Source organism: Sander lucioperca, chromosome 1, assembly GCF_008315115.2.
Source record: "Sander lucioperca isolate FBNREF2018 chromosome 1, SLUC_FBN_1.2, whole genome shotgun sequence".
Taxonomy (NCBI): domain Eukaryota; kingdom Metazoa; phylum Chordata; class Actinopteri; order Perciformes; family Percidae; genus Sander; species Sander lucioperca.
This window is the reverse complement of record NC_050173.1, coordinates 39,188,861-39,211,433: the sequence shown is the minus strand read 5'-3', so window position 1 is coordinate 39,211,433 and position 22,573 is coordinate 39,188,861. Positions and strand designations below refer to the sequence as shown.

The 22,573-nt window shown below is 44.3% G+C and overlaps 3 protein-coding genes across 5 annotated transcripts in view; 2 read left to right on the top strand and 1 right to left on the bottom strand.

Annotated features, from left to right (window-relative positions):
* Nucleotides 1-1,988: 1,988 nt before the first annotated feature.
* zgc:113425 (uncharacterized protein LOC541425 homolog) lies at nucleotides 1,989-6,185 on the top strand. Of its 2 annotated transcripts, none has more exons than XM_031319286.2 (6): nucleotides 1,989-2,309; nucleotides 2,843-2,902; nucleotides 4,049-4,180; nucleotides 4,939-5,085; nucleotides 5,643-5,700; nucleotides 5,783-6,185. In XM_031319286.2, the coding sequence occupies exons 1-6, from the start codon at nucleotides 2,145-2,147 to the stop codon at nucleotides 5,890-5,892; spliced, it is 672 nt and encodes a 223-aa protein (XP_031175146.1). In that variant the 5' UTR covers nucleotides 1,989-2,144; the 3' UTR covers nucleotides 5,893-6,185. The 2 variants fall into 2 exon arrangements, with proteins under 2 accessions (XP_031175146.1, XP_031175147.1); XM_031319287.2 differs by having other exon boundaries at nucleotides 1,990-2,309; nucleotides 5,786-6,185.
* Nucleotides 6,184-10,850, bottom strand: rab33ba (RAB33B, member RAS oncogene family a). The gene is made up of 2 exons (XM_031319285.2): nucleotides 10,370-10,850; nucleotides 6,184-8,351 (listed from the first exon to the last, which is right to left on the bottom strand). Exons 1-2 carry the CDS (start codon nucleotides 10,574-10,576, stop codon nucleotides 7,851-7,853), a joined length of 708 nt encoding a protein of 235 aa, XP_031175145.1. The 5' UTR covers nucleotides 10,577-10,850; the 3' UTR covers nucleotides 6,184-7,850.
* A 1,832-nt stretch (nucleotides 10,851-12,682) lies between these two features.
* The window catches only part of hspa9 (heat shock protein 9), a 24,535-nt gene continuing 14,644 nt past the window's right edge, over nucleotides 12,683-22,573 (top strand). For both annotated transcript variants that reach the window (XR_004898029.1, XM_031319283.2), the window contains exons 1-15: nucleotides 12,683-13,041; nucleotides 13,621-13,682; nucleotides 13,907-13,994; nucleotides 14,715-14,896; nucleotides 15,501-15,625; nucleotides 15,714-15,787; nucleotides 16,316-16,422; nucleotides 16,554-16,716; nucleotides 16,798-16,890; nucleotides 19,232-19,441; nucleotides 19,768-19,995; nucleotides 20,086-20,308; nucleotides 20,907-21,001; nucleotides 21,086-21,178; nucleotides 21,382-21,522. Coding sequence is in view for 1 of the 2 variants with exons in the window: in XM_031319283.2 (XP_031175143.1) it covers nucleotides 12,955-13,041; nucleotides 13,621-13,682; nucleotides 13,907-13,994; nucleotides 14,715-14,896; nucleotides 15,501-15,625; nucleotides 15,714-15,787; nucleotides 16,316-16,422; nucleotides 16,554-16,716; nucleotides 16,798-16,890; nucleotides 19,232-19,441; nucleotides 19,768-19,995; nucleotides 20,086-20,308; nucleotides 20,907-21,001; nucleotides 21,086-21,178; nucleotides 21,382-21,522 (1,971 nt within the window). In the remaining variant the exon portion in view is untranslated. The remainder of the gene's footprint in view (nucleotides 13,042-13,620; nucleotides 13,683-13,906; nucleotides 13,995-14,714; nucleotides 14,897-15,500; nucleotides 15,626-15,713; nucleotides 15,788-16,315; nucleotides 16,423-16,553; nucleotides 16,717-16,797; nucleotides 16,891-19,231; nucleotides 19,442-19,767; nucleotides 19,996-20,085; nucleotides 20,309-20,906; nucleotides 21,002-21,085; nucleotides 21,179-21,381; nucleotides 21,523-22,573) is intronic.

The window sequence follows — 22,573 nt, the reverse complement described above, 5'->3', positions numbered from 1 at the left end:
TCTTTCTGGTTGATGTCTCGGTTTGACCTGGCAAGTACCAGTAATGTTAGCGACCTGTTAGCAGCAGTCATAAATGTATATGTTGTTGAAATATAACATTCTGAGGTAAAAATTAAGATAATAGGCTACTTACTATACATGTACCAGATGCTCTGTAAAATAATGTTCTTGATGGGATGACACAGCGGATATAATATGTTGTGTGTTCCACAACAACTATCCCAGTATATCAGAAGTCTGAGGAGCAAAAGTCATATATGACCAGTGTTGGGGAAGTTACTTTTAAAAAGTAGTGTTTGCTCGTTACTCGTTACTTCTTAAAAAAGTAATCCGTTACTTTACTTAGTTCCCCCCTATGGAAAGTAACTTTTTACGTTACTCGTTACTTTTACGTTACTTTTAAAAGCAGGGGTCTGTGGCAGAGACTGAAGTTAATTATACAAAAACTATCTTTGACCATAAAGCCAATCTCTGGTTTATCAGTGAAGTGTCTGAACTACACTGCAGGCTGGATTCTCTACTCGCAGAGTGACGGCTGATTCATTATGAATAAGTCCAGCGCGGGTTGAATGCACATCAGCAGGTCATCGGCGTTACACGGTGTTAGTGTATACTATGTAATGTCTGTATCGACTTGTACTGGTCTCGCAGCCACGATGGTCCGTGCATTGTCGTAGACACATGCAGCCTCTTTTCTGGAAATCCTTGCGTGTCCGTGCAACCGACACAAGTCCACAGCGGTCCGCTGCGTGTATGTATGAGGCCGTCTCGTGGCTGTCAGCTTTGTGCCTGGCTCAGAGCGCCGTCTAGCAAAAAGCCATGAAGCTTAAAACGCTCTCAAAAGTTAGCTTTGGCTGCTTCTCACTTGCCATGATTGCTCTGCTACCAGCCTCTGTCACGTCCTGTGTGGAGCTTGTGAGCACGCAGCTGAGAAGGCAGTGTCGCTGTCAAATCTGTCCCTGGGAAAAGTAACGTTGCGCGGAATTGAAAAAGGAACTACGTTTCGTTACCAAATTTTTTGTAGTAGCGCGTTACACTAATTTTTACCCGAAAAAGTAGTTACGTTACTGTAACGCGTTACACCCAACACTGTATATGACACACACTATACAGTAATATTAGTTAGCTTAGTTAGCTGTAGTCATATATGTATAAATATGTTGTTGAAATGTATAACATATTTTCTGAGGTAAAATGAAGATAATACTTACTATACATGTGTAGCGCGTTACACTACTTTTTATCCGAAAAAGTAGTTACGTTACTGTAACGCGTTACTTTGTATCTTTGTAAAGTACAAAGATATTGCAAGAAAACAACCACACGGGGTCATTTACCATGCATCGAAGGGTTAATATGGTAAAGTGTAACTAGCACCATTGGATTCCTTGACCCTTACAGTGTAGATTTAGCAGTAAAAATCAACATTCCAGTTTATTCAGAAGTCGAGATATTACAATTTTAAATTTTACGGCAGCCATTTTTTAAACTTCAATATGGCTGCCCCGCCATATAGACATCTGAGCAAATGCAAACATTGATTTTTTGACTTCTTATACAATAACCTTTCCAAAAATGTATAGTTTAGCAAATCCCCCAAAAATTCCCACAAAGGTTAAAATCTGAATATAATGAACCTGACTATAAGTATGAAAGTCATAATTTAAACAGGAACAAAAAGATATAAAAGTAAAGAAGTGACAGTGATGAATCATAATGACAGCAGAAGTATTTAATTTATTTTTGAGTAAATATGTTATTAAAATACCTTTCTTATTTATTACCAATTTAAGAGACTCAAAGTATATGTCAGTTTCAATTTGGAATAGTTTAAAACATGGTGTTGATTTGGAAAATTTTGCTTTGTGAATATGGAACTTGACTTCCCTATTTCTTTTCGGGGATCTTCTATTTTAATGTGACGCAGGGACTGGGGGCGTGGCCTAACAGCCTACGAGTCCAAACTCTGGGCACACCCTCCCTCCCCGCCCCACCGCGCTGAGTTCCACCTGCAGCAGGTTACACATTAATGGAAGAACCTGAACTTCCGGCCGGAAGAAAGTCCCCTCACGCACCGCACGCACCGGGGAGCCTCAGCTGACCGTGGCAGGTAGCAGCAGCAGCAGCAACGCCGGCTGGGCGACATGGACCGACACCGGTACTTCATTTTCAACCAGAGGAGTGTGCTGGTCCTCGGCATCCTGCAGGTGGCCTGCGCGGCTCTGTGCGTGGTGTGCGGCTTCATGGACGCCGTTTTCCGCAAGGAGACTCCGCTGAGCTCCAGCAGGACCCCGCTGTGGGGAGCACTGGTGAGACATCCCAATGGTTAGGACTGGTCTATATGCTGAATAACGTCACGGGGCAATCCTGGACCATGACGTCAGTACACACACTAAATGTCCTGAATTTTAAACATCATGGAGAAGTTGCAGCGGTGTAGTCTACGTGATACGCAGGTATACTCATTATACCCACTAAGAAAGCTCCAGGATTTCCATATACCCACTTAAAAATGCTCAATGACACGCAACAACATACTTTCCATTACATTTTTGATATATTTTGAATTGATCATCTGTGGTTTTCTTCTTGGCATAAGCTAAATAAAGGTATATCCACCGTAAATTGGTGCATCAAAGTGTATCCGAATACAGGAAATGAAGTCGTTGATGCTCAAAACTTCCATGGGGGAGGACATCCCCCCCCTCCACACACCACCACCAAAAGGCAGATTCTGGCCTATATATATATATATATATATATATATATATACACACACACACAGTGCAGTATACCCACTACAATAAATTAGACTACACCACTGAGAAGTTGTCTCTTCCAGATCATGGCCTGCCCAGGTGTGCTGGCGCTGTTCGCCTCCCAAAGGAAAAACTCCGTGCTGGTAGGTGTGACGGTTCCTCTTTTTATTTCCCTGGTCATTAAGTTATTTGTTAGTTAGGGATGAGTAGCCTACAGAGAAACATGGACAGATGCAGAGGCGTGTCCAATCCACTACACGTGTATATGTATGTATATACATTTCCAACAGCAGCCCCATGATTAATAAAATTCAGTTCAAATAATACATGAACGATTAATAGAAAGAGCACTACTCCTGCAGACACTTGGTGAGTATGTGAGACTCAGCACTAAATTAATAAAATCACCTTACTAGGGATATCCCGATCGGTTGTTTAACTGATCTGGAATCGGCAGCAGCGGTGGAAGTCTCTGTTACAGTGAAAGTCCTGCATTGAAAATGTTACTTAAGTAAAAGTATGTAAGTATCATCAGGAAAATGTACTTAAAAGTAGGCCTACTAAAAGTCAAAGTACTTACTGTGTGTAGGCGGCTTCTGATAACTTACCTCAGTAAATTCTACACCATTCTAAGTAGAAGCACTATACATTTAATGTATTAAGCTGAAGACATATAGTTAGTTACTTTGTTTACTTAGTTATGTTTGTAAACAATACAATAAAAGTATCGGATCGGGACTCAGTATCTGCAGATATTTCATATTTTTAAAAAGCGGATCGGGATCCGGGGCCGAAAAGGCTTATCGGGACATCCCTACTCCTTACTAATTAACATGAATCCTTTCTAACATTTTGACCTGTAACATTCTTATGGGAACTGGGGCATGAATGTATTATTTTTTCTGAAAAAGTGTCAGCGTTCTAAGCAGTGGAGTCCCTGAACTAAGCCTGAGGTTATCAGGAACTTTATTTGAAGAGGAAATGGAGAATTTGGCACTTTATCCTGACCCATACTGGAGTATTCAGGTCGATGCCGATCTCAGAGAGATTTGATAACGATGTATTAGTAATGTTTCTTAACAATCTTGATACGGATCCGTGAGGTTTTATTCTAAATACATACTGAGGGTGACATTTCACAGTTTTCAAATCAACTTGTGAATTCTCTTTGGCGGGCAAACATCATAATGTCATAAACTGTATTCTAAGTGGATTACATTATTCTGATGAAATTGGATATGAAGGAAAAGAGACACAGACAGACAGTGTGTGTCCTTGTGTCCCTGCAGGTGAGCGTGATGGTGCTGGCAGCAGGACTGTCCTGTGTGGCTGCAGGCATCATATCAGTGTACTCCTGTCTCACGCTGTCGTACGGGGAGGAGGACACAGACGTCTTCCACCATCACCACAGTCCTCAAGTGGTACACACACACACACACACACACACAGACACACCCCTAAAGTTTTATGTGGTGAATGGTGTAGTTAATTCCATGAACAGCGTCCAGGCATTGGATGGAGCTATGGTTAGTAGTAGTCTGCCTACCTGGTGTGCTGTGCAGGGATCATTTTGATTGGTTACTTGAAAAGTAACTACATTTACATACTGTGAATCGTTTTTTTAATCGAGAATCGTTTTTGAATCAAATCGATTTTGAATTGAATCTTGAGCCTAAAAATCAATATCGAATCGTGACATTTTCTGAATCGTGCACCCCTAATGATGATGCCAATTTGTAAAAAGTCTGAATTCATACTTTGTCAGGTCTGTCGGCAAGATGACAAGCAAACATCTTTTTAAAAAGCTTTTTTTTCTGAATGGAGTTTGGTCAATCCGGGCTATGCTGCAGGAGAATCTGAACGCTGATATGTCTCACGCGTCCTGCAAAAGTTGCATCTATTCCTGTCTTTGATATTGCTCCGCGTGAAACGCTTGCTTCCCGCTCAGTGTGTAGACACCATGTCAGTCTGCTGTTTCCATTTCAACTGTTTAGAAAAATGTGTTCTTCTGTAAGTCCCCATGCCGTTACAGAGCAATATCTCTATAATCCCGAAAGTCCCTGGTGTACAGAGGATGGCTGATGATGTGTGCGACCCTCCAATCTTTAAATAAGTGGCAGGTTGCTTCTCACTTACGACTGCTAAACAGGATGTCTGCTCTCTTGGTGTCTCTGCTCAGACGTTTGTCCTCCATCGGATGGTGAAGGGGGCCAACGCCACCATCCTACTGACCTGCACCATCAGCCTGGCCCTCTCCTCGCTCATCGCCTATGTGGGCTGCCGCAGTCTCCCCAGCTGTGGGTGCTATGATGCCAGAACAGGATTGGTAAGGAAGGGCCCAGTCCAGTGGTGTAGTCTATGTGATACGCAGGTATACGCAGTATACCCACTAAGAAAGCTCCAGGATTTCCATATACCCACTTAAAATGCCCAATGACACACAACAACATACTTTCCATTATATTTTTAATATATTTTGAATTGTCATCTGAGTTTTTGTTCTTCACATAGGCTAAATAAAGGTATATCCACTGTAAATTGGTGCATAAAAGTGTATTCAAATACAGGAAATGAAGTCGTTGATGCTCAAAACTTCCCTGGGGGAGGACACCCATACCCCCCACTATGATATGCCCCCCCCCCCCAAATGCAGATTCTGGCCAATATACAGAACAATATACCCACTACAATATATGTGTGTGTGTGTGTGTGTGTGTGTGTGTGTGTGAGAGAGATAGACCGAAGCCGCTGCTTATTTCCAGCCAGCGGCTTGTATCAGCTGGAGATAGCTAATTTGACTGGTTTTAAAACTACAAGCCTCTGTCTTCTAGATGCACATTGTATCATGGTGAAGAAGAGTAATATTGTGTGTGTATGTTTCAGGAGACGCTGGTTCCTCAGTGTGACCCTGGGGACACGGAGATGGTTTGTACATGGCAAGGTAAGCACTCATGTTGTCTACAATTGCTGTTTGGCCCTCTGCAGTCATGCATTCGTGTGATGTAGTTTGTGTGTGTGTCCAGCAGGGGGGGACGACAGGCTTTTCAACTCTCCTGCCCCGTCCAGTGACCGGGGCACCGCTGAAGAAGACGACAGCCCTTCCAAACTTCCCTCGTACAGCAGGCTGACCTGACCCACGTCCACATTGGGGCCTACGCATTTCACAGTTGTGCCTACACATTTCTTCACTTGTGGATAGACAAGAGGGAGGGACTGAGGGAAGGAAGAGATAGGAGTCCTTTGGTTGTTTATTTCCTCTTTGACCAAAGATTTGTGGAGCCAAACTCGTTTGCCAAAGTCGAGTACCTGAACTCACTGTGTATGTGACATGCCTAACTGCCTGAGTGAAAGTGTGAAATTTGTGTTCACAATATATAAATTCAAGACATTTTATGTGTATTTAATAAATAAAAGCTGACCACAATTTGAAATGTTCAGGATACTTTATTACAAACCATTCTAACCTCGACCCAGTAGTTTGGTTCTTAGTCACTGTGAAGGGATAGCATTTTTCTTTCTGGGCAATGAGAGATACAGGAGCATTATGTGTTCATGGCTGAAGTGAAGATGAGGCAAAGGAAGTCTTATTAGGGGGGGGGGGGGGGCATGTATTAAAAACAAAGGACACTTGAAGAAAGCAGCAACCAAATGTAAACCAATCAAACAGTCACAGTGAGCAGTAGTGCAGAGCGTGAGCAGCGGAGGAGCTGTGCACGGTAACGCCACCGGCTCAAGGATTTAACAGCAACATGCTGAATACTGAATCGCAAGTTTCCGTACAAGAGAAGCTGGGGATGAAGGCAGCACCCTTGATGTACAGTGTCTGCAGGAGGTGCACACTACAGAAGAACGGCCCTTTCCCTCTCTGATGGGCCGGCTGACCCCACACTGCCACCATTTAGTCCCATTCTGCTGTTTGCGACAACCAGTAGATAAAGTAATGAGATTATAAAGATGAAATGCTAACCATCCGGAGCCTTGCAGCTGGTTACCCTGACTCTGGGAGGATGACCAAATCACTGATGTTATGTTGTGATTATTTATCATGGCACGCAGTGCGACCACTCACAGCAATGTGAATGATTACTTCAGGACTATTTTTAAAGCAATACTTTTCCTTTATAACAGCACGTTGTTATTTCTGTGAATATCTTTCCAGAGCATTTATCAGTAAGGCCTCCTGCACACTGGCTGCGTGGCGTGTCCGTTTTAATTTCGTCTCCCATGTTAACAGGTTAGAGCTGCCTCTGCCAAGTAACTACTGCTGGCTCTGCATGCCACTGCCTGCGTGACATACACCTCACAGTGAAACGTATAAAAAACAGAGTGGTCGATTGATATGACTTCTAAAGAATCAAGGTTTCCGATCCTTAGATTTAAAAAAGGTGTCCTGTGGGTTTTTGACCACGAGCAGCAGCAGACACCTTTTCACTGAAACGTACTGAACGTACACGTATGGTCGAGACTGATCCGCAGCTGATGGTGATAACACATTCAGCAGTTTAATAGACACATAGCTTCTAAATATTTGAAATGTTGCTTTTGCAATTACATTTTAAAGACAGAAATGCATTCACAACTACACTTTGATGTTTTGATGAGAAACACTGCGGGTCACCTTTAGTGAGACGGCTGAATCAAAACCAAATAGATTGTATTATAAAGGTCTTCTGTTATTATGTCCACCCCAACAGTCTGCTCTCCCATCATATCTTAGTAAAGCTGTTTTAGAAAGAAAGACATTTATATGGCAAATCATGTATTAATGCCACTGTGTTTCCATGAAGAAAAGTGACTTTAAAGCTCAGCGGTGCAGGCTCCAGACTTAAATTACGATTGAAGGAGAACTGATTTAGAATCAGATTGTTGGCCTCTTGTTCAGGATCCTTTTCCATGAACTAACGACAGATTTTGGCTTTCACAAACAACAATTGTACTGTAAATACCACTTTAAAACATTTAAAGTAATTTATAAAGTTAAGCACAGGCTTTGGAAAGAGATTCATCTGCATGTTTGTGCTGACTGTGAAGCCATTCAGCTGATCCTCCACTCTTTCCCTTTTTCATTCTCTTGGGTCCTCCTGTGCAGCCTCAGCAGCTGCTGCAGCCCCAGCTCCTGGCCCCGTCTCCCCCATCATCCCTCCCCCTGCTCAGGTGGACGGTACCCCCTGATCCCCCGGGCGGCTGGCTCAATACCAGAGGCTTCTGAGACTTCAGCTTGTGGGCCACCGTCATAAAAATAGCCTCAACGTGGTCACTGTTTCCTCCGCCACCGCTTCCATCTCCCTGGCCGTTTGGGTTCTTGGCAGACGTCTCAAACAGGGGCATGGAGTGGGCGTCGGCGAACTGCTGCGCCACGTCTGTGCTCACTTGGACTGAGTCTTGAAGGTCGCACTTGTTTCCGACTAGGATCCTGGGTACCTCTGTGCCCAGAGCGTGCTGCTTGCACTCCTCAATCCAGGCCGGCAGGCTGCGGAAGCTGGAAGCGTTGGTCACGTCGTAGACAAAGACAACAGCATGCACGTTGCGGTAGTAGTGTTGCACCATGGACTTCCTGAAGCGCTCCTGACCTGCAGTGTCCCACAGCTGGATCTGCAGGGGGAGGGGGACCAAAACAACAATCAATTAGAACAAGAAGAATATGAGTGTGTGTGTGTGTGTGTGTGTGTGTGTGTGTGTGTGTATATTACAGCACATTGGGGGGTTGGGTCTTTTTTATGGGATTTGTTGATACTAAAGGCAGTTACAGACCAACCAGATGGCCGACTGTTGGCAGAAAAGGCAGCTGGACTGATCAGTCTCCCCGAGTTGGTCAAAAAAATGCCTCGGAACTCACCAAAGCGTCCAAAAAATGAAAACCGGCAGCTGATTGGACGAACGCATCACGTGGGTCTGGCTGCTGTTTCTGGATTTTGGATTTTTCAACCGGCCATTAATGGCGACTACTAAAACAGTTCACCGAAACGTGTTTCTGAAAACATTTTAAGCGAGAAATAGGCCATGCAATTGCTGAATCTGTCTTCATTTCAGATCGACAAAGGTCAGTTTAAAAGATTTTCGTCACATTTTGAGAGGCTTAGTCACGCTCATCCCGCTTGCCATTTCTGGGTGAGTCCCGACTGCCCTGTCTCCGACTGAGCATGTCAGGTCGGCGAAAATGAAGGCCGACAGCTACTCCAACGGACGACGGCACGGAACACACCGAACAGACTCGAGTCACTGACCTCACCAGACTGTCCAACGGCCGATTATCAGCCCGGTGTGTAGCTGCCTTAAGACAAATCTAGAAGAACTATGGAAACTTCACACCAAACCCCCATTCAAAACGTGGAAATTTGAATAAAAGTTCACACTTTATCAATTCGTAAGATGGAACTAAAGGTGAGTTATTAGTGAACGTGGCTCGTCTTCTTCACTTCTCATGTCCTACATGTCCTTAGGGTGAACCCCAGATGTGTTGCTTTCAATTAAAAAGGCTTAGTCGTCTTTACTTTATTTAAATGGTGCAGGTTACTCATCCCGGGGATTACTGTACAGCATGTGATATGGTCTGACGGGGTCTCTGTGGTGTTGGAAGAGTTTTTATAAAGTCAACAACCCTGATGATGTCATTAGGGTTATCTCAGATTGAACTAATATATGTATATGTACAGGAGCTAATATTGATCTTAAAAAGATTTTATTGGTGTGGGTATTTGACGACGGGGGAAGGCCAGGTGGCCTGGTGACTGGGCTAACCATGGAGCTAACTTAATGCTCTGTGTGCACTGCAGCCGTTAGCGCTCCCCATCTCATCCAGCCTGTCTCTCCCTCCAGGGTCCGCTGATCAGCGCTAGGAGCTCTCCGGCCCATTAGAGCGGCAGCAGTTAGCGGTCGGTCATACAGAAATGACAGGCCGATAAATGCTGCGATGGACCAATCAGAATCGAGTATTCAACCAAGCCATGTCATAAATAGACATAACTGTCTATATTTCTTGTGCTAATTTTACAGTTTTTTTTTCTATTTTATAGTTTATTTGGTCAATTACCCCCCACCCCTATAATATACTACGTCTCATTGTGCAATCCTGAATGAGGTCATGGTTTAGGGTTAGAATAAGTGAGAGGCATATATCTCATTATTACCTCATCCTTTCTGATGCTGTTTTTGGACGGTGCCCCTTTAACCGTTGGCTGCTCATAACAAAGGGACTATTTACTATTTAAAGGAGTCATCTAAAAGGACCAGTGGTCAGTGAACCGGACTTGTCACTCCCTCATTGCCCTTGAGCAAGGCACTGAACTCTCAACTGCTCAGTGGCCCACAAAGAAGAACCCCGCCTTGATTTAAGACGTTAATATGTGAATCAGTCCTGCTCTCCCTGTGATATAGAGATTTTCACTTCAATTCGATTTTATTTATAGTATCAACTCATAACAAGAGTTATTTCAAGACAATATAGGCTAGATAAGGATGGTATAAATATATAAAACAGTGAGCGACTGTCTGTAGTGCACACCTTGATTTAGACTGTTAATCGGATATATCTGAGGATGACAGTTAAATATATAAAGTTAAATATATATATTATCTTAAATATCCGTGAGCAGAATGTCTGTAATGCACACCTTGATTTTCTCACAGTCGATGTCGACCAGCCTCTCCCGGAAGTCCACCCCGATGGTGGCCTCGGTCTTCTCGGGGAACCTCCCGGCACAGAAGCGGTAGGTGAGGCAGGTCTTCCCGACCCCCGAGTCCCCGATCACGATGATTTTAAAGATGCGAGTCCTCGGCGGCGGAAGCGTCGAGCTCGGTAGAGAGCCGCTCTCCGCCATATCACACCGACAGGCTGCCCCGGCTGCCGTTAGCAGTCCGCAGGGAAGCCTTCAGCAGCGGCTCCTGCACCGGCGGCAGTCCGTCCAGCTCCCGGTACCGTTCGTGGTACTACCGCTGCTCCCGGTACCGTTCGTGGTACTACCGCTGCTCCCGGTACCGCTGCTGGGTCATATGTGAAGCATCCGTTCACATAGGGTTAATAAACATCCCGTATATTTATCTTAAAAACACTCCCAGTCCTCCTCAGCTGTGAAGCCACGTACTTGTTGTCCAAGCCCGTGTGTTCTCGCGAGATAAATGTGTGCAGCATTCACTGTCCCGTTGGAAATAATCGAAATAATCAAAACAGATGCAAAGTCGAGCTTCATACCATCAAACTGTAAAAGCGTTAATTTAATAGGCTACATCCACGACAGGAACACGATGCTGCAAAAGCACTCCGCTTCTTTCGGCCTATTGTCCATGGATGTATTAATAGAACGCTATTGTCAGTTAGCATAAGCAACATCCTCTGTAGTTTCCATTAACTGTAAATAATATCGGCTAGCCTACTGTGTTTCTCGTGTTGGCCGTGAGGAGTTATTTAGAGAATAGATTATGAGATTATTATGAGAATAGAATTATCATTACTAATAAAGTCATTTGTGGGTATCTTTCCTGCTCTTACATCTCATTTCATTCTTGAGTCAGTCACCAACATCTGCATCTGCACCTTTGAATCATGATTTTAATAACACTATACATATAAACTGATTAATGATTATAGCATTGTTGACACTTTAAGGACAATCTGTCCTGTTGCTCGTAAAGAAACATTTCATTTCTTGAGGTGCCCATCCGGAATGAATCCCTAAGATTTTAACTGGACATGGAGACTGTCCGTCTGTGAGCTGTTGACCATGTGATCCTCAGGGTGGTCCAGGGTTCAGGGTCCAGGGTCCAGGGTTCAGACCCCTCGGCCTTGGGACGGCCTGCCTGAGAACATAAGGCTCGCAGAGTCACTGAACTTCCTAAAATCATTTTTTATAGACCTGCTTTCATGTGATGATATCTCTTATTGCTTTTTATTTTTATTTATTTCATTTTACTTATTGATTGTATTGCTTTTTAACCCTTTTATTTGTCATGTTTTTTATTTGACTCCTCTCCAGTATGTTTTGCGTCTTTTGTCTTCTTGTTGTCTGTTTAGATCTCTGCCGTAAACTCTGTTTTTAAAGGAGCTATATAAATGAAGTTAATATTATTATTTAGTCAGGTCTTGTATCGGTATTCCTGCTTGATGTGAGCAGATGTCACAGACTGGCTTCACTGCTGCCTCCCAGTGGTTCATAGAACTTTCTAAAATATGACTTCTAATGCAATATCTCAGGGATTAGGATGGGTTGACTTCAAATGAATGAATTGTGTCTTTTTGAACTAAAATGCCAAACATTCTCAATGGCCAGCTTTTCCATTGTGATGATTAACTCTTCCCCTTTATGTGTGACAGTCAAGGCAGGATCTTTGGGCATTGGATCGTTAATTAGATTACACAAGAAAGAGCTGTAGGAAGTTGTTATAGAAATGTTTCACTATTGTGACATGTCATGGTGCAAATACAAGGAAATAACTGCTAAAGATACGTGTTAACTGTGATGATGGCCTCTGAAATATGTCATAGATTATGTAAAGAAAAAACTCTTCTGATCACCTGGATGAATCTCCTTCTCCTCTTTCAAATAAAGAGGTCAAACCACTCTGTGTGGAGAGGCCACTCTGATTTTTTTCTGGATATGAACATAGTTTTTCATGAGGGTATCAGCCTCCCTGATGCAACACACGTGACCCCTTGTTACATCCATGGTTGTATTGGTTACATCATGACCTTCACATCATGCCCACTCCGTGAAGCTGCCCTCTTCTGTTCCTGATCACAAAAAGACAAAGGCAGCAGAGAGGTGTTTAGTTTGTACAAGAGGCACTTTTAATATCTAATAGTTGTCATATTCTTAATTGCATGCGTGCCTTCATTTAATAAACAGCTCTAGAATGCGCAGTTAACTGTTAAAAAAACATTCAGGCAGTACACACGCAGCCCGATGTGGGGTCCTTCAGCGCTGCCTTTTGCAACATGTGTTGGATAATTCTGGAAGAAGCTCCAACAATTCCCTTCTAGTCAGTCCGACGACAAGCACTCGGAGCTCGGCCTAGACCCGCCGCCTGAAACCCGCACCTACCGCAGCTCAGCCCTATTGTTCACACAGCTGGCCAACAGTAACCCTAGCCAGGGACTCTTTATTCATACCACAGCTTTTATTAATAAACTCAGCTAGCCTGCTGCTAGTTAGCCCGCTGTTAGCTTTCTCTTAGCCTTCTCGCTGTTAGCCGATTTGTCAAAATGTTGGGTGTCGCCAGAAGCTTTTCCAGAACTCTAACGCCGACACGGACCTGTGTCACCAGGAACGTGTCCTCCATGCTGAAGAAGGTGAGTTACAAACTTAACTCGTGTGCATTATTGTAACAATGTTGATCATACTGTGGCAGCCGGCTAGCTTGCCATGCTAACCGTGTTACCACCGTCCGCTCCTTGTTCACATTGACAGTGACACCAGGTGTTCAGGTAACGTTAACTAAATTGGACACGTTACCTGTCGCGTATCTGGTTAAACTGCACAGCACTTGGCGTTTAGAGGTGTAATGTAGTTATAGAATAGATTGAATTAATCATGAGAGTGATGTGAGATAGTGGCTCCCTGTGACCTTCATGAGGACATGCTGCAGCATTATAATTCATCCCAATAAGTTTTATTAGCTCAACTTCACGTTACTGATCCTCTCAACATGTTCTCAACATTAGTCATGTGGTACAGGAGCTAATGTGTCTACAGTGTACCACCTACAGACTTAAATGTGTATTAGGCATTTACTCTGAGAAAGCTCTTTTTTTGTAATATGAATTATTGGCATAAAATCGCAGGAGAAAAAGTGAGCTGTCATGTTGCCTGAGCTCATTGCTCTCAGACATTTGGAAACGTCTGTTAACTGTTGTCTGGTTTGTGCACAGGCATGCTGGAGCGACGGCTTCCAGCCAGATGCTCTCAGAGCTCTGTCCAGGAGGGAGTATGCGTGAGTATCCACACTACACCCAGGATATCCCAACTGTCCTGTAGAAATGGATAATGGACAGATAGTAGTTGGCTTACATCAGCATAAGCAGTGTCAAAGATCCAGTCACTTAAAAAAAAAAAAAAAACTTAAAATTCCTGTGAAGTAACTGTGAAGACTGTTGGAACACTGTAGTCAAACTTGTATGATGCATTCATAATAATAATAATCATAACTGTGTGTAGGTCGGAGGCCATCAAGGGCTCAGTCATTGGGATCGACCTGGGAACCACCAACTCGTGTGTCGCAGTCATGGAGGGGAAACAGGCCAAGGTGAGGATGAGCAGACACCTAACAGTATGTCCACATGGGAGCTTTTCATCCTCGTATGGTAAGATGGAAAGCACAATGTCCTGGGGCCAGTATACTCATCAGGAGCTCCAGGTTCAGACCCTCTTCTCTCTGCTCCTGACTCGCTACAGTCATGGATTCCCCCTTGAGTTTGTGCTCCACCTCTGTTTGTTTCGGTTGGTGTCCATCAGTGAAGTTTGTTTGCCTAAACATCCTTTTCAGTGTAACTGAATTGCAGAACTCGCATTATTTGCGTAAGAAAATTGGATTTTGTGGCAAACTTAGGTGTTTGGAGAATGTTAGTCCAACCAAATCAAACTAGTTCTGACGTGCTCTTAATCTTCTTTAAGGACATTCTAATATAGGGTTACTAGTTTTCAGTTTAGTTGAATGGAAAAAGGATCTGTTTGTAAAACATGGTGATTTATTGATTAATTTAAAGCAACATTGTGCAACTTGCCCCCTGCCGTTTTAGAGTGTAATTCACGTCTACACCGCTGTCTTAAATACCAAGCTCTCGCCAGCTCTCTAAGCCAAAGCTCCTGTGCTAGCGGGGTAAACGGGGACACTCCCCCGGCGCTCAGTGAGCCAGCCTGACAGCATGCCTAACAAAGACAAGAAATGAGACAGTCGAATAGTGCGTCAGTCAGGGTGGATGAACGGGCTGAAGTTTGAAGTGAAGTATTTGTCTTTGCCTCTCAGGTGTTGGAGAATGCAGAGGGAGCCAGGACGACTCCTTCAGTCATCGCCTTCACAGCAGATGGGGAGCGTCTGGTGGGCATGCCCGCCAAACGCCAGTCTGTCACCAACCCTCAGAACACACTGTTTGCCACGAAGAGGCTGATCGGACGCCGCTTTGACGACCCCGAGGTCCAGAAAGACCTGTGAGTGCATCTTTGGGTCTATTTAAAGAATTCTGCATTAATGAATGTACTTATTTCAATGGATGGTAGGGGTGGAACGGTACACAGAAGTCAGGGTTCGGTTCATACCTCGGTTCAGACATCACGGTTCGGTACAATGGAGGGAAAAGCAAAACAAAAATGCAGAAGGCAATTTTTTTTTATTGTGCATGTCTCAGGCTGTACCACCTAGTGTCATACAGTCTTTCCCCTGAGCTAGCTGCAACCGCCTGAAGTGTGTAAAGTAAGATGTAAACACTTCACAATAAGTACCCCACATCATCTCCAGACTCCATCTGTAACTTGTAAACAAAATAAGACAATCAGCTATAAAACTGAAAATACAGCAACACAGGCATACCTTTGCCAACTGGCCATGACCTCCTGTAGCTTCTCAGCTAGCTGAGTGCTTGTGTGTTGCTCATACAGGGGCCGCGTCTGTAGAACTGACGCTTTAATTTCCCACTCGGAGTCATAAAAATGAGCAGTCACTGTAAGATAGCTTTCATTCTCATCAGACCAAGTGAAATGAGTTTTTTTTTTTTTTTTTTTTTTTTTTTCTTCTATTTTTTTCTTTCATTAACAGGAAGAACGTCCCCTTCAAGATTGTGCGTGCATCTAACGGAGATGCTTGGGTGGAGGCTCATGGGAAAATGTACTCCCCCAGCCAGGCTGGAGCCTTCGTCCTGATGAAGATGAAGGAGACTGCAGGTATGACTGAACCTGCACTGGAGGGGAATTTACTATCTCATATATATGTATGCATTAGATTGGTAATGATTTGGTATTTGTGTTGCAGAGAACTATCTGGGAACCAAAGTGAAGAACGCTGTGGTCACTGTACCAGCCTACTTCAACGACTCTCAGAGACAGGTACGCACACACACGTGCACACACACAGGCACGCACATACGCCTCATGCCCCTAATGGGCCAGTGTGTAGTCCGTCTGATTGCAGAACACTAAACTAACTGATTACATGAACACTAAAACAATCCGATAAGGAGATGGGGTTCCGTTTCTGAGTTTGAGTGCTATCATAAGGAAATATTGGTCCACCTAACAGCTGCAGTGGCCTGTGGTTGCCAGAGGTTGTAATCAGAGTTGTGGATGTGCTGGAAGATGGATTCAAGTAAAAAATAAAAGTAATGCAGTGATTAAATGTTGCTTTTATAAGTTTGCAGCTGTCATTGCATTTATGTAATATATTTGAGTATTGTGTGTGTGTAAGGTTATCACAGGAAGTCTACAATCTCTGGCATTTTGCACCATTTTTACCTTCATAGAAAAGTGTTGAAGTAGAAGCCGTCACCTCTGTCATTACTGTAGCCTTTCTAGAAGTGTTGACAAAATGTTGGCTTGCCAGCACCTCACAACATTCCCAATGTGTGATTTCTTTAGGCTACCAAAGATGCTGGTCAGATCGCTGGTCTGAACGTCCTGCGTGTGATCAATGAGCCAACAGCAGCTGCGCTGGCCTACGGCCTGGAAAAAACCCAGGACAAAATGTGGGTAGAGAAGGACTAGCACTACCCTGCTCCTGCCAGTTGCTACTTTGCACAGGGAAACGCTGAAAGTGCCCGCTGTTTTATTCAGTTTCGGTTTGCCTGTGTTATTAAACTGCGTTGTCTGTTTCCAGTATTGCTGTGTATGATCTGGGTGGAGGTACATTTGATATCTCAGTCCTGGAGATCCAGAAGGGAGTGTTTGAGGTGAAGTCCACCAACGGTGACACCTTCCTGGGGGGAGAGGACTTTGACCATCACCTCCTCCAACACATTGTTAAGGAGTTCAAGAGAGAGGTACGTAATGAAAGTATTTATCTCTAGAGAAGCTTCTCAGCTGTAGTTGAGGATTTCATGAGTGTTGTCTTGTCTCTTCAGTCTGGCGTGGATCTGTTGAAAGACAACATGGCTCTTCAGAGAGTCCGAGAAGCGGCTGAGAAGGCCAAGTGTGAGCTGTCCTCTTCACTGCAGGTACACACAACGCCCTCAGCATCCCTGATACAACAGCTGGCCGGTCCAAATTAAGCATACACCAGAGGGTTTGTCGTCGTCGTGCCAATAATGACGTTAAATCACTCCCTCTAGGTTGATGTTGCCATGATACAACAATGATTATTAACAACATGAAATATATTATCATGCTGTATGTATACTGTGGGGCAATTCACTCTCAAAATAATTATTTATTAAATATCTGGTCCCTCCCCGTTTAGTTAGTCAGTCAGCCAGCCAACTTGAGCTAGCGTTAGCTTTGTAGAGATGGTGGGATTTTCCAAAGTGAATAAATCCCATAACAACATAGAAACACTATGCTGCTTTGTTGTAACTAAGATATCTGCTTTCAAAAAGAATATTTCCATTGACAGATTTAGCTCCTGTATGTCGGCATTCTTCAAACTAGTACAGTGCCCGTTTAAAATGCCCGTTTGGAACGGGCCGATTGCTTGGCCTGTGGTATTGCTGGTTGTAGAATTCTCCAAAACCAGATTGTACCCCAAAATTACGTACAGAAGGACCCCAAACCACTTCATATGCAACTCCACTGTATAGCCTACTACTGACTTACTGGTTTACCTGACAGGGAACGTGGCAGATTCAGAATGTAATCACAAAATAATCACAGTGACAATGTGGAGTAATCAGACATTAGCCTCATGGACTCATGGCAGTGTGGAGTGATATTACTCCAACTCTGAGCAAACTCTCTGCTCCTCACCTGCTGCGAACAAATCACTCCGCCCAAGTAGCAGTGCTTCGCCTTCTGAGAATATAGTCCCCAGTATGTATACGGTTAGACGATGGCTGTGTCTCATGTGACCTTATTTGTACACGCTGTGACGATACAAATCACAACATGTAAATAGGAAAATGTTGGCGTTATTTTGTCACTTATTGGGAGCAGTAGGCTAGATGGAGCCCGTTACCTCCAGGATCTGCGCTTAGCAGGCTAGCGGTGGGTGCGTCAGACAGAGTTACGACACGCACCCAACTCTGGGGAATACGGTGAATAAGCTAAAGTCGCAATTGCGCATTATATTCATTGTGGATAGCGTTTGGGATTAGTGGTTGTAATTGATTGTCATGGTAGATTTCCTTTTAGAGTACAACTGTTAATTTGGGCAAATTATTTGTAGCCTAACTCCTTGAATGGTATGAGGATTTCAGTTAAGAGCAGTGGTCAGTAAATGTATATTTCTAGGCTATTTATGCATTCAGTCGGTCCACGATTGTCTGCCACGCTTTCTCTCGCGGTTTCATTACAGCGGCCGTGTTTCTTATTTTACAAATAGGCTATCTGATGTGTTTCACTTCATCATACATCCATAAGAAGCTGCCGCTCACTCTGTGTAAAGTATGCACAATGCGTATTCTCCATTTTAGCGTCAGTAAATCCATGATCGACATCGTAGTCTGTTAAAGAAAGCGGTGAACGTGCATGTATCCAAATTTCTTCATCCTGGCTCAACCTCCTCGGCCTGGCTTTGCCGTCATCAAACTCCCAAAGCCAGGGTGCACAGATTAGACTAGGTCAAACCTCGCTTCATCAGTTATCCTGGATTTATAAATGCTGCTCTTGTGAAATAGCCCCCAGTTCACGGAGAGAGTGTGTTGCACACATTAAGATCTCATCTGAACAGATTTCTGTCATTCAAACAACTCTGAATAGCAGTTTAAAACTTTTACAGCAAACATAATCAAATCTAGGGTTTTATTCGGGCTCAAGTCCATAAATACAGTTCATGGATTCGGGCACAAAGACGAACTAAAGGCTTGGTTAGCAATGTTAGCTGTTAACTCCGGTTAGCTCCAGTTAACTCCATTATAAAGATGAGTTGGAGCGGAGACTGGCGCCGAGAGGGTGAACAGCCAGACTCTGATGAATGGGGAGCCGGTCTGAGGTAGGAAGGATCCTGGTTGTGGAGGGCTTTGTGGGTGAGGAGGAGCACTTTAAACTGGATGCGTTGGGGAACAGGGAGCCAGTGGAGATTCTGGACCACGAGGTGATGTGGTCAATGGGAGCAGGTGTGGGGGAGGAGGCAAAGTTGATTTAGGGCGTCGGCAGTTGACCCATAGAGGATGTGATGAAAGCGTGCATCAGTTTGGGCAGCAGAGAAGGTGAGCGTTGGGCGGAGACTGGTGATTGTAAGGGAGAACATTTCCACTCGGTACTGATAAATACTCTATGTAAGATCAAGAAGACTCCTTTAGCAGCGCTGAGGTTTCGCTAATCAACAGGAAATTAAATGTACCTCTGTCTCCGTCTTGAGACCTTTTTTTGTTCCATTTTAAAGTGGTTTATTCTCTCCTCCAGACTGACATCAACCTTCCCTACCTGACCATGGACGCCTCTGGCCCCAAACACCTCAACATGAAGCTGACCCGTTCTCAGTTTGAAGGCATCGTGGCTGATCTGATCCGGCGCACCGTGGCTCCCTGTCAGAAGGCCTTGCAGGACGCTGAGGTGTCCAAGGGAGACATCGGAGAGGTGCTGCTGGTCGGAGGCATGAGCCGTATGCCCAAGGTACACAGCAGCCGACCGGTCCCACCGCGCAACAACACGCAGACATGAAACAACATGAAACAAGATGCAGACACGCAGCAAACATGAAGACACGCAACTACACGCAGACACGCAACTACACGCAACAACACGCAGACACGCAACAACACTGTCTGTGAAGCATCGGCCCGCTCATTGGGGACGCTGCACACACTTTAAGCCACGCGACATTTGAACTTTTTTGTTTTCATCATGTAAACCAACTGGACTTTTATTTAAATAATAGTAATACAAAATAGTAAACTGTTGTTGAAAGACCTTTACTCAACCAGCATAACTCTCTAAAGGTTCAACAAACGGTTCAGGACCTGTTCGGCCGCGCTCCCAGCAAGTCCGTCAACCCTGACGAGGCCGTCGCCATAGGTGCAGCCATCCAGGGTGGAGTTTTGGCCGGTGATGTCACCGATGTGCTGCTGTTGGATGTCACACCCCTGTCTCTGGGTATCGAGACCTTGGGCGGAGTCTTCACCAAACTCATCAACAGGAACACCACCATCCCCACCAAGAAGAGCCAGGTACTGAACCCTGAGGCTGGGACTGTGTGTGTTTTGTGTTTGTGTGAAAGCTGCTTCCGGGTGTAAAGGCGTCCCTCTGTCCCCCTGCAGGTGTTCTCCACGGCGGCGGACGGACAGACGCAGGTGGAGATCAAGGTGTGTCAGGGAGAGAGGGAGATGGCAGCAGACAACAAGGTGCTGGGTCAGTTCACTCTGGTGGGAATCCCCCCTGCCCCCCGCGGCGTCCCTCAGGTTGAGGTCACCTTTGACATTGACGCCAACGGCATCGTCCACGTCTCGGCCAAGGACAAGGGGACGGGCCGAGAGCAGCAGAGTAGGTGTCCTGTTGAATGCTAACACAAGGAGCTGTAGGGCTCCTCCAGGGGCATTTCTTTAATATCTAATTGTACATTAAAAACAGGAATCTATTTATCTATTATTAAATAGAGAAACTTTAAAACGGTAAATAAATACCTAATTTGTTTAATGCATTAATGAATTCCTCAATAAAAAAGCATTTATAGATCTAGATTTGAAATGCAGTTTAACAACAGAAATTAATAATTGTATTAAGAATAGTTTTTAATGAGGCATTTTAAAGGGCAATTCCTTCTCATTTTAAAATCCATTTCCTCGCTGCCGTTCCTGTTCAATTCTGAATTTGATTTGCAAAGCCTCTTTAGCCTCTGGGTGACGCTTGTGCCGGTTGGGTAAAACAGTGCAAAGCATTGCATGGAAACAGGCTCTCTGATTGGTCATATAAGTATAGTCAATAATAATTATGTGGTTCCAGTAACAAAGCGCTGAATATGTGGCTTTAATTCAATGGTTTATTACTAATGAAATTGGTTTTCAAACGGTGTTTTAGGACCCTGGCTCTATGCCGGTGTTATGAGTTTGAAGTGTTGAGCGTCTCTGTGTACTCTCCTCAGTTGTGATCCAGTCATCAGGAGGGCTCAGCAAAGACGACATCGAGAACATGATCAAGAATGCTGAGAAGTACGCAGAGGAGGACCGGAGGAGAAAGGTGAAGCCTGGCAGCACACTGGCTCATGGCTTGAGTCTTGAGTTTCTGAGTTTCTCGCTCTAACGCTCGTTTTCTGTTGCACAGGACCGCGTGGAGGCCGTCAACATGGCCGAAGGCATCGTCCATGACACCGAATCCAAGATGGAGGAGTTCAAGGACCAGCTTCCTGCCGATGAGGTAAAACTGATGTTTATTTTTGATATGCATGCGGGAAATCAATTTCCAGTTGTGCTAACCCTTGCTTCATGAAATAATTGATTGTTGAGATGATGTGCGGTAACCATATCATGACGGGGAATATAATAATATAAAATGTCTGCTGTGCTATTGTTATTTGGATTGTTGTTGTGGGTGCTTTATTGATTCATGTTTCCTCTCAGTGCACCAAGCTCAAGGAGGAGATCTCAAAGGTCAGGGATCTTCTGGCCAACAAGGACTCCGAAACGGGAGAGAACATCAAGCAGGCGGCCACCAGCCTGCAGCAGGCCTCACTCAAACTCTTCGAAATGGCCTACAAGAAGGTAGGAACACTCCCACTGAGGAAAGGTGACACAAAAACATATTCCAGGTCTGTCCTTTCCTAATTATTTCTGAGGAAGCTTCCTGAAGAGAACTTTGTAATTTGGTACTGGATCATGGTAAATCTGTGTTCTTCTTATTAAGGGCTGAAACTTTAGGGACAATCACATGGTCTGTTTAAAGCCGCGGAGCTTTATTTCACTTTCTTTACAACATTGTGTTTATTAAGTATTCAAATTAAGACGTTACTGAAACGGAGCAGCACTGTCGGCGGTGCTGAAACGCAGCTTCTCTGTGGATAATGCAGTGTGGAAATGCCGACATTTTGTCAAGCAGCTGAGCCAACAGTTGATTGGTCCGTTTGCAGTGAGCGGCTCTTTAAAGGGTAGTTTAGTTTTTTTTTTTCAACCTCGGCCCTATTTTCCATGTTTTTGTGTCTTCAGTGACTAATGTGAACAACTATCTTTGAAATTGGTCCTGTATTAAGCGAGAACGCTGTAACCGGCAGCCGTGAACCGGGCTGCAATAGACGCTAACTGAAGCTGCACAATTGCCCTATAACTTACAATGTAGCTGGTTTCGCGGACTGCCGCGGTCTTGCTTTATACCGTACCAAAAAAAAAATACATACATACATTCATACATAAAGCAGCCTCATGTCACTCTTCTTTCAGTGTTTTCTTTTAGTTTGAACTTTCTGTTATGGTGTGGAGGGGGCAAGGAGAGCGTGATTTACGAAAACGTCAGTCTTCTTGACCCCACAGCCCGTTGCTTTGAAGCCTGGCATCACCACACAGCCAGCGTACGGTACCGTCTTTCATGAGTTCACCCGGAACTCCCAAACATTCACTATTTTCCCCGTGCTGGTCGGTGTTCTTTAGCATTTAGCGGCACTCTAGAAAATTTGTTACGTTAGGCGTATATACTGCCCCCGTCAGGTCCGGATGGATTGCATTCCCCGGTACCTGGGGAAAAATGAGGGGGTGTGTAACAGTTTATGTGCTTTTATATAAGGGTTTATGGCTGTAAAAATAAAGTGAGCAGCTTCATGCC

What these genes read in the sequence shown, in the direction of transcription:
- zgc:113425 (XM_031319286.2), top strand. Translation starts at nt 2,145, where the DNA reads ATGGACCGACACCGGTACTTCATTTTCAACCAGAGGAGTGTGCTGGTC. An exon ending in ATCACCACAGTCCTCAAGTG is followed by an intron (nt 4,181 to 4,938) that starts GTACACACACAC and finishes GTCTCTGCTCAG; the next exon opens with ACGTTTGTCCTCCATCGGAT. An exon ending in GATGGTTTGTACATGGCAAG is followed by an intron (nt 5,701 to 5,782) that starts GTAAGCACTCAT and finishes GTGTGTGTCCAG; the next exon opens with CAGGGGGGGACGACAGGCTT.
- rab33ba (XM_031319285.2), bottom strand. Translation starts at nt 10,576, where the DNA reads ATGGCGGAGAGCGGCTCTCTACCGAGCTCGACGCTTCCGCCGCCGAGG. An exon ending in TCGACTGTGAGAAAATCAAG is followed by an intron (nt 8,352 to 10,369) that starts GTGTGCATTACA and finishes CTCCCCCTGCAG; the next exon opens with ATCCAGCTGTGGGACACTGC.